This window comes from Volvox carteri, assembly GCF_000143455.1.
Source record: "Volvox carteri f. nagariensis unplaced genomic scaffold VOLCAscaffold_106, whole genome shotgun sequence".
NCBI classification, from domain to species: domain Eukaryota; kingdom Viridiplantae; phylum Chlorophyta; class Chlorophyceae; order Chlamydomonadales; family Volvocaceae; genus Volvox; species Volvox carteri.
The window spans coordinates 31,622-42,157 of NW_003307649.1; the positions used below are offsets into that span (position 1 = coordinate 31,622).

The 10,536-nt window shown below is 52.2% G+C and overlaps 2 protein-coding genes across 2 annotated transcripts in view; one reads left to right on the plus strand and one right to left on the minus strand.

Annotated features, from left to right (window-relative positions):
- Window positions 1-679: 679 nt before the first annotated feature.
- Window positions 680-7,475, minus strand: cnk9 (NimA-related protein kinase 9; the record flags this gene model as incomplete). Its single annotated transcript, XM_002958770.1, has 9 exons — window positions 680-821; window positions 1,412-1,482; window positions 1,749-1,832; window positions 2,030-2,131; window positions 3,122-3,217; window positions 5,074-5,086; window positions 5,389-5,516; window positions 5,874-5,996; window positions 7,374-7,475. The coding sequence occupies 9 exons, from the start codon at window positions 7,473-7,475 to the stop codon at window positions 680-682; spliced, it is 861 nt and encodes a 286-aa protein (XP_002958816.1).
- Window positions 7,476-8,048: 573 nt separating this feature from the next.
- The window catches only part of VOLCADRAFT_100126 (uncharacterized protein), a gene marked incomplete at both ends in the record, with an annotated part of 3,706 nt that continues 1,218 nt past the window's right edge, over window positions 8,049-10,536 (plus strand). Inside the window, 4 exons of the mRNA XM_002958759.1 lie at window positions 8,049-8,175; window positions 8,283-8,470; window positions 9,624-9,704; window positions 10,279-10,341. Coding sequence (XP_002958805.1) covers window positions 8,049-8,175; window positions 8,283-8,470; window positions 9,624-9,704; window positions 10,279-10,341 — 459 coding nt within the window. The remainder of the gene's footprint in view (window positions 8,176-8,282; window positions 8,471-9,623; window positions 9,705-10,278; window positions 10,342-10,536) is intronic.

The following is a 10,536-nucleotide window of genomic DNA, read 5'->3' on the forward strand; positions in this document are numbered from 1 at the left end:
TAGCTGCTCCCCACCCCTCCCCCTTTTCGACCTCTACTCCTGACTCACCCAACATGCAACAACACCGAATGACATTCCCTTTTTCCCCATTCCCTTTTATCAACGCGCCGTTCCCCCTTTCTCCCCAACCACTTCCCACCAATCCCTGGCGTACACAACATACCTTTCTTGCGCCTGAAATGCGTTTAGAAGATTCATAATATCCGCGGGTAAGTCGGAGAGCCGATCCAACAGCTCGGGGGCGCCGGGGGAATGCTCGGGGCCAAAACGTGCCGTAACCCGCCGTACTGCGGGCTGTGCGTGCGTTGACGTGGGGTGTGTTTTGGGGTGGGTTGGGGGGCGGGAGATGAAAAAGGGAGAACGGGGGGAGAAGAAACAAGGGCGAGGGGGTTACCGTGGGTGTTTTTTTGGATTATGACACGCACGCACGCAAACACGCAGGCTGGCAGGGTTACCAGCTCGGAAGCAAGTACAGTACGTGACGGAGATGTCCACGTACGGCAGCCATACACGTGGCGTGGCCCCTTTTTCCCCCCACTTACCCTCGTCTGTACACAGGAAGTTAGCCCACTGCTGAGTGCGTGTAAATTCCCCTCTTCTTCCCCCCAAAAACACATTCACACACAATCAAACACGCATCCACAGATACAAATACATACATACACACATACATACACAACTACACCCACACGCCCATGCACACATATACATACATAAAAACACACACCTGCAGCCAATCAAGATCCAAAAGTTCGGACGCGGAGGGTCTCATATCCGGTTCCTTAGTCAACATGGCGCGAACCAGATTACGCCAATGGTCACTTTTAAATTTGAATTTCAGATTTTTTGTGGGGGGTTGGGCGTGAGGGAGGGGCGTGGGGGTGGGGGAGGGACATGGGAGAGAGGGAGAGCGGGACGGGAAGGGGGTAGTCATATGAATGGAGAAAATGGGAAGTGAGCTGCCGTACATTGACCAAGAGGTTCGAAATTTGAAACCGGTCAAGGTTCGAAACTGCTGAATGAAAAATGTGACGCGATGGAGTCATCGCGACCCGCGGGAAGGGCGCGACGGGAAAACGTTTGTGGGATATGCAAACCGAAAAACCGAAACCGTCGTACCACAAGGCGCGGGGAATAGTCCCTGGGGGGAGAGGGCCCCTGGTCTTACAGTGCCGTACATAACTGCAACTGTATTAACTGTCGGCGTCTTAAGCATTTGATCTCCAGAGCAGAGAAAGGAAAAGCAGGTAACTCCCCACAAGATACATACATACATAATACAAACACACAAAATTGCAGACGCAAAGATAGACGTAGGTATGCTTAACGAAATACATACATACGTATATACATACACAAAAGCGAACAAAGACTTCTACACACGCAGACACACCTAAGCACATTCCCGTACCTGTAGCATGGGGGCACGGGGGGCGCCGGCCCCGACGTGACTTTTTTAATAAGGCCCGCCATGTTGAATGCCTGTCCAATACGGTAGTTGTGGTAGTTGTGGTGTTGTTGTAGTAGTGATGTGACAGGTAAAGGGTTATAGCTCAGATAATGGTGGTTATGTTGGTTGGGCCTCCCTTCCCCCCCTGCTCCACTTTCTGTCCAACTTCCAGTCCTATCCCCACTAACAACATATACACCCACACACCCGTACATCCCTCCTCACCCTCACCCCCTCACCCCCACACTATACCCACTTCAGCTGGCCCCCTCCCCCTTTCCCCCCCCCCCCGTGTCACCTGGTACGCGGGTTTGAGCGCCGACAGCTCAAACAAAACACAGCCCAGGCCCCAAATGTCATTGGGCGTGCCGTACGGCTTCTCCTGTAGCGTCGTACAGTACGGCAAATTTATTGCTAGTGTATTCGTTAAGTTACGCAATTCAGTGGTGGTCCATTCTCCTCACGAACGTCCCCAAAACTACAACACATGCCCATGTGCATGTGCACATACATACATAGATGCATACATACATGCACACATACGTACATACATACATACATACCCATTTGCGCACGTACCTGCAGTACGCACGGTGACATGTAGTTGGGCGTTCCGACCATGGTATTAGTCATGCGGTTACTTTCCTGCTCCAAAACCGTAGATAACCCAAAATCTGCGAGCTGTGGAGTTGGGAGGTTGTGTACGGCAGTACGGAAAGGCAATCCAACAGATCCAAACGTAAACACCTAAAACTTATTGCACGAGGGGTTTACGGGTAAGGGGGCCGGGAGTATGGGGGGGGGGAGCAGGACGAACCACTGGCGAATGGAGCAGATACCAAAAATAGAGGGGTAGTCCAGGAGAAGATAAATGTCGTGAAGGGTTGGGNTGGGGGGAACAGAACAACAAGGGACACAGTAGCCTCATGGAGGGGGATTAGGCGAACCAAACCCCCAAAACCCATACCGGCACGCAGGCGGCCGTACACACCTTCGTACCTTCCTGCACACCTAGACGACATTTTCGCATTACTCCACCAACCCGGCGGGGGTGGGGAAAAGAGGGGAAACGAACCCACACCAAACCCACACACGTCACCTGCCCAAACCTCCTCTTCACCCAGTGCCAGATTCCAGTCGCACAAACTCTGTAACCCCTCCCGCCCCTCCCGCCATTTCCCGGCAACCCCCTTCCCCCCTTGCCGTTGCGTCCTACGTAACGCCCGGCAACTCGGTAAATGCCCTTTTCCTCAACCCCACAATACACACACGCTTTACCTTAAACACCCTCGCCTCCACTCCTCTTCGCGCCTTCCCCCTGCCCTTTCTCCCTTGACCCTCTCTCACCTCCCCCGGAGACATACACACACAGTTACATACATACATACATACATACATACATACATACATACATACATACATACATGTTGTTCCCAAATCAACATCCCCCCTCTTCCCTCAACCTTGCCTGGCACACACATCAGACGTATACTCCTTTGGTGTCGTACTTTGGGAGATGCTGACGCAGCAGATGCCGTACTCTGGCATGCAACCCGGTACGTAAATTATTGAGTGCGGCAAGCCGGGCGGGTCCACTTCGTAAAACGTGATTTGCGCACATACATACATACACAGATACATACTTACATATATACATACATATACACGCACCTTTAGACAGCCATCTCCCGTGATGAGTATGTTGGCGGTTTTCAAATCCCGGTGTGCGATGTTGGATCGGTGCAGGTAGGCCAGCGCGGACAGCAACTGGGGGGGAGGGGGGAGTGCGCGTCGCGTGTGTGTATGCGTGTGTGTTTTGGGGGAAGGGGGGGAGGGGGGAAATAGGGGGAAACGCCCGGTAGGTACAAGGAAAAGGGTGTTGACAAACAGGCAACCCTAAAACTACTTAAAGTTCAAGAAAGAAACTGTCAACTGTCAATAGCGCCTTGGGTTAGTGTGGTCTGTGGTGTTTTCACGTGTGGTGTAATTATGACCTCTTTCTTACCTCTCTCCCCCCCCCCACACACACACCTCCCCCCATCCCTAACTCAAAAGCTCTCCCCCTTTTCCCCGGCGACCCTCCTCCCCAACCTGGCCCCTCGCGCTTTCCCATCTATGATTCCTTGAGCTTAGGGTTTTGTTTGAATTAGGTTTTAGACCCTCCCTTCGTACATACACAGTTACACATACATACATACATACATACACAGCGCCTCTGCTTAATTTTGCGGGCTCTTGACATCACTTTCCTAATCATCAGCACCTCCATGGTTAGACCTCAAGCAGCCACATCTTTTAACGGAGACTTCCAACACACGTCGCTAGTGAGCCAACCACCATATTTGGCTTATGAAGTCCCTCATCGCGGCTCCTCTGAAGATGATCATAAAGCACATAACATACATACACACATACATATATACGTACACACAGGTCATACTCATACACCAAGCACACACTTCACCCCTCCCTCCCACCCATCATCACCTGTACGGCCATTTCCTGCAAGTGCTCTTCCGTAAAATGGATATTGCCCGGGTGCTGCAGAAAAGAAGGGGGAGGAAATCCGGGAGGGCGAGGTTGTGTGTGTATCTATGTGTATTTTGGGGGGAAATGGAGGGGGAGTTACCTGGAAAAACAACCTGGAAAAAACACATCGACAGGGTTCTTCACCAGGGTACCCCAAAATTTCGGCCGTGTCCGAAACCCTCTGAATAACCTTTCGGGGCCCTCCCCGAAATTTTTCCTGTCAGCCGGATAGTGTTTTCGGGTACCCCGAAACTGTCTGAAGCGGTTTTCGGGGTAGAGTTTAGCTGGATTCTTCGTTATATGCTAGGACGGCTGAATTAACAGGTGTTTGACTTTATTTTGGAACATAGCTCCTGGGAGAAATATTCCAGCAAGGATTTTACCCAAAGCAAGGCTATCTTAGACTTCATAACTGAAAACTCTTTCTCCAAAACGTCAAGTTCGCTGACATCGAAGGCAAACAGGCGGTTCGAGCTTGTTGAAGCTGTGAATCCCGAGGGAGATGCAGGGCACCTTGGTTGGGCGCTCATCATCAGTTGACTCGGGCATGTTTAACTATGCATATGCTTCGATGTATGAAAATGTGGAATATGGATATGCTTATATGTATGAAAATGTCTGCGATACAGCTGCGAAACAGCCGCAATGCACACTTGTACTTGTTGTTTGACTGGTGACCAAGCGGGCCTTGTACGGCAAGCCCGGTTCCCAGGCCCCGTCTGCGCCCGAAAACATGCTAATTTACGCTGAAATATCGTTCGGTTTTCTCCGAAAACGCCTTCAAAAGGCTTTGGTGGGGTCCCCGAAGAAATGCTCGAAGAGGCCCCAAATCCGTTGGGAATGCTCCGGGGCGCACTAATTTTTCTTTCGGTCAAAACGGAAATATCTCAAAAAAGTTCGGGCCCGAATCGGGGTGAAGAACCCTGCCGGTGTGACATCGACCGCTGAGAGGAAACGAGTTATTAAGCCGGCGGTCAACGAAGATGATTCCCTTCTTCCCAATTTGCGCCCTCCGTCCTCCTCTCTCTCTCTCTCTCCCCCGGTTGTTCGTGGGCCGGCCGTCTCTTCCCCCCCCCACCACCCACCACCTCCACCTCCACCCACCACCTCGGCAGAGTTGATTCTTTGCTTCTTGCACATACCCTCCCCCAACCCCAAACTCAATACCCGGCACCCGAAACATAAAATTCCAAATAACGGTTGACCCTTTGTTTGACCATTAAGTTCTGTGGAGTCGTGAGACGTGTTTTGAGCCGTACAACCCACCTCCCCCACGCTATTTCCCCTCACAAAGGACGTGAACGGGTTCGAAGAACCCTCCCTCCCCCTCCGCTTCTACCCCCCCCCTCCTCTCTTCCCCGACCCCTCTCCACCCACCCACACTCACATACATGCATACACACATACACGCACACATACACAGTTCACGCACGCACGCACTCACCCTCAGCCGCAGCTGTGTGAACAGGTCCCCGCTCTCACACAGCTCCACCAGCATACACAAGTTGCAGCCCCCCTCCACCCAACACCCCTTGAACTGTGGGGAGTGGGGGGGGAGGGGAGAAATACGGAGGGGGGGAGGGGATGTCGTTGGATTGGCCGGGGAGTGTCCGCGAGCAGTATCAGGGGAAGAGGGGAGAGGGAGGAGTTCAGTCACTAACGTCCGGGTGGTTGGGTGGTTGGGTGGGGGGGAAATCAGTAAAAATGGAGGTTAGAGGAACGGTTCTCCCCCTCCAAAAGCTCTCTCTCTCGCTCTCCCCACCTTTCGGAACCCCTAAGAACCCAATTAATCGAACGGAAAACGCGCAAACCCCCCTCCTCCTTCCCCCTTTTCTACCCCCCAATCCCCCCAAACACATACATACAGACAGACAGACATACACACACAACCTACCTCCAGCACATTCCGGTGTCGTAAGTTGCTGAGCAGCAACAACTCCTTGACGCTGCTCTGCCGCTCCCGCGCGGTTTGACGAGCAAGTCGTACACGTTTTAAAACAAACCGCTCGCCGGTCACCTGTATTGTGAAGTCATATCATGTACGACATAATAGCGAAGCATAACCCAAATGCAATGTGATGTGATGTATACGAGTTTACAATATCGTGCCAATTAACAAATAGAGCACTGGGGTCATGCTAAGTCACGTCCCGACGTATGCCACGGAAGGAAAAGGAGAACGCACTGGGGCCAGAAGTGAAGTTTGCAAATAATATAGAGATTGGCGCAAGTTACGGAAAAGGGGGTTTGGGGATGTGGGTTATGGGGCATGTGCGGGAAATGTCATGAGCCAGAACTCCTTTGTACTGGCAGGCATGCAGATCTATCTATCTATCTATCTATCTATCTATCTATCTATCTATCTATCTATCTATCTACGTGTGTTTATAGTGTGCGTGTATATGTGTATATATGTACGTGTATGTACCAAAAAAACACTGGCGGGCGGGCGGAGGTAGGTAGGGAGAGAAAACTATATGTGGAGGAAGCTATCCCCTTTTGTTGCGTCGATCTCTCGCTAGTCACCTCTAAAGCACTTCTTCAGCGCTTCTCAGCTCATTCGAACACAAACGCGGGGAGAAGAGGGGTTGGGGGAGAAAGGGAGATAAGAGGGAGGGAGGGAGCATGTGTGTGTGTGTGTTTTGCAGCCGTCACGAGGGAACCGGGATCCGGGGGGAAAAGGCGGCGGATGGGAAGGGTGAGAGATCATGTGCACAATTTGCAAAGTAAATCAAATTTCCGACGTTCACAGCAGGAGGAGAACCCAGGCGGGAGGTGGATGAGGGCGGGAGGTAGGGCGGGAGGGAGGGAGGAGGGAGGGGGGAGGGGGGGAGGGCGGGAAGTAGGGAGAAGGGTGAAGGCATATGGGGATACCCTTTTATGCTGGGATTGGGAAAAACGGTGGATGCGAGGTGGGAGGTAGGTATCGTGGAGGTCGGAGCGGCCGGTTGGGAAGGGCGGGCGTGACGTAGGCCATTGGGACTGGTGCATAAAACGGTTTGTCTTAGGGACTTCAGCACATCATGGTGGTGTCCTGAAAGCGTTTGTTCCAAAAGATACGGTGAGAAGTCTCGGTGTTCTTAGCTAGACGATGCGCCGGGAATACTCCGGAGCAGAAATTTGGACACATGCTTGCAACCCAGAACCTTCCTTGGGAAGTCCCAAGCCAGGCTTTTGGGCAGTAAGGTAAATCGCCCAACAATTAGTCTTACGACAACTTTGCAGACACAACCTCTCAGACAACGTACCAACCTAAAGGAGCATTATTTTGGCCGTAGAGCATACATTAGGAGAAAATTACCCGAAAAAATGGGAGCTTTCCTTATGCACAAGCCTTAGGTATGGCCGTGTCCACGAGCGATGGCACCCCAAGGGGAAGGTATCCAAACCACACCTTGTGCTGGACGATATGTGCTGTCCCAAACGCTCCTTTCCCAATCTGGCGGATAGTGGTGTAGTCGTCCTGTGGGCAAAATGCCAATTCGAAAAAGCCCATGTCAGTGTTATTGCACAACCGAGCCTACCAAGAGAACATGCTCACCGACGACATCGATTGCATGGGGCTTTACGTGTAAGGGGTCTCCTCAGATATCATGGAGGCCTGTGACCCGTGCGGCCAAGTCGCTATGCACCATAGCCGATAAGGGAGGTGCTATTGATCAACGGCTGGTATAATACATATATCGGTGATCCCTGAGTCGTTACGATTAAGCCTCGCATAAGTGCATAATTATATTTTTTTAAGCTGGTCTCAATGAGACTCTTCCTATGATCGTTACCTAAAAAGCTATCAGTTTACCTTACATACATCTACATGTTGTAAAGTTCAGGTGAACGCGTCTGTATTTGGGAGTCCGTACGAGCACTATAACACACATGCAGGTATGTTTTGTTGCATTTTCGAATTGCTCCTGAGCAATCGACACTCCTAGTATTCCGTCATTGGTATACGTTGGTTCTTTGGGCAAACCAGACCAGAGGTTGGTTAGTCGAGCACCTTGGACTTCGCTGACCGTTATAGATTACATCAGACTCAGGGAACCCTCGGTAGATCAGTGGAAAAGTCCAAATGAACGTTGTCAGGTGCTCGCAACAAGCTGGGTTCAGCGGCCGGACGATGGAAGGGGTACTTGTGCCCTGGCGTCAACGGCGGACGGGCTCTCGCGCTGCCGCAACTAAGATTCAAGCTATCTCAGGTTAGAAAACGCGCTGCACCCAGAGGCCAGCGCTGCCCGTCTCCCTGCACAAAGAGTGTTGGTCGCCTAGCGCATGACGAAGATCAGGCCGTCCGACGCCATCGCAGATGTCCGCATCGAGGTGGAGAAGACCAGCTGGAGCAGCCGTCGCATATATGCTGCTGTGGTCGTAGCCGCACCAAAGAGCTGCGTGTGGTCGGCCTTGACCGACTACGACAATCTCGGCAACTTTGTTCCCAGCCTCGTCGAGAACCGTTGTCTGGAGCGCACCGCCAACTCTGCGGTCGTTTACCAGGTCCGTTCTTTTACGTCTCCTACATCTCCTATGTTTGTCTCCCTTCTTGAATATCTGTATGTATACATCCCCTCCATCTCCGTCCTCATGCCCTAATGGCGGTGCTGGTGGCTCGGTGGCCTATCTCCGCGGCTTAGGTGGGCGCGCAAGATGTGGCACTGGGTGTAAAATTCAGTGCCGCTGTGTCTCTCCGCTGCACGGAATTTCCAGACGGCGGCGTGCCGACAGCCCTCATGACGCCGCCACCGCAACCAGTCATAGCAGCCGCGGCAGCAGCAGGCAGCAGCAGCAGCTATGGTAGCAGTTTTAGCAGCAGTGGTAGCGGCAGTAGCAGTGATGGCGGAAGCGGTTCTTGGGACGTGGGGGCGGCCGCCGTGGAGACGCTGTTGCCGTACCCGTGTACCTCGGTCTCGGGGGTGACCGCCTCCGATATAAGTTTCGATCTTGTGGAGGGGGACTTCCAGGTACGTCTGTACGTGTGTAGGTATGTCTCTCGAATTTATTTGATCTGAGCAAAGGGGTACGGTGCGCTCCTGGAGCGAAGAGCTGTCTGTGAGTAACAACACGACGTGCGGTTGTCACCACAAAATGGACTTCAGAATCGTGAAAAGTAAGCAGTAGCCAGATGGCCAGCTGGCCGTGCATTCCCGCACTATGCTTGTGTCGGTAGTGCTCACCTTTTTGGGCAAGGAAGGGAAATCTCAATTCTTTTGCGGAATGGGAGATGGAAGATGGAAGATGTGAGAAATCAATATGTAAACTGCGATTTGTCGGAGCCACAGCACGCACGAGGGTGTAGAAGTGAGGCCCATGTGTTGATGTTGGGAGATAAGGCCCGCGTGTGTTAAACAAACAAGGCCCTTATATTTGAAGGGCCTTATATGATAAGGGCCTTGTTAAGTTACGAACACAGACGGATCGCAGCGGTGGTAGCCTCCGTTCTACTGGCTATCTGCGCGGCTTGGGTTGATTGGGCGGAGGGACTGGGCTGATTGGGCGGAGGGACTGGGCTGGTTCGGGCGGAGAGGGGTCGCCCATCTTTTTCAACCAACCAACCAACCAACCAACAATAAGACCCTTTCGTGGCGCTGGCCACGTCTGTCCTCGTGACTCCCTACCAACGGTCAATCATCAACTTCCAACCACCCTGAAGGCTTTCCGTGGAATCTGGCGACTGCAGCAAACCGGCGAGCTGTCCACACTGCTGAGCTATGCGCTGTTCGTAAAGCCTCAGGTAGGCGCGGTTATCGTACATTTGCCGTACGGTGTTTTTTCGCTTGGTTACGTGACTGTGACTAATATAGTGTGACCTAATATAATAATAATACGAATATATATAATAATAAGATATAATATGTCTGTATTTATGTATGTAGGTATGAATGGCACACACAGGCCCGGTGAGATACGTGTAACCTTGACACACACATACATACACGAGGTTCCGGGATCGAGACCTGTCAGGGTCGAATAATCCTTCCGATGGTTAAAGGGAAAGTGCCCCTAGTTGATAGACGGTGGTGACCCGGGATTAAGTTGACTCCCGAGCCGACCCGGAATGGAGTTGGGCCGCCGTCAATCCGGCAGATTCCGTTGGATGCTGGTGGTGGGTGCGGAACCTGAGCGATCCACTGAGAAGTTGGCTAGGGTGACTGGATGAGGGTGCCCCGAAATACCCGCGGGGAAGCCAGAGGGTCTGCCGGGTAGCGGCCGCAGGGTGAAGATATGCCCCACCTGTCCCACACATCATACATATATACACACGCACGAACTCACGTCTAGGGGTCCTTTCTTCGCTTCCTGGGCAGGCCTGGTTGCCCGTGGCGCTGATCCAAGGACGCATAGAGAACGAGGTGGTTCGCAACCTTGAGGTGAGTGAGGGTAGGGCGAGCAGGTTGGGCCCGTTCGTAATACAGCATGTACCTTTTTCAGCACCTCTTCATAGCCATCATTTCATTTTGTTTGGCCTGAAGTAAGCTTAGGTAAGGTAGGAGGCCAAACACTTCCTGCTTGTGGCTGGCTTGTGAGTTGTTTTGCAAATTTCCATCCATATGGTTTGATGCCGG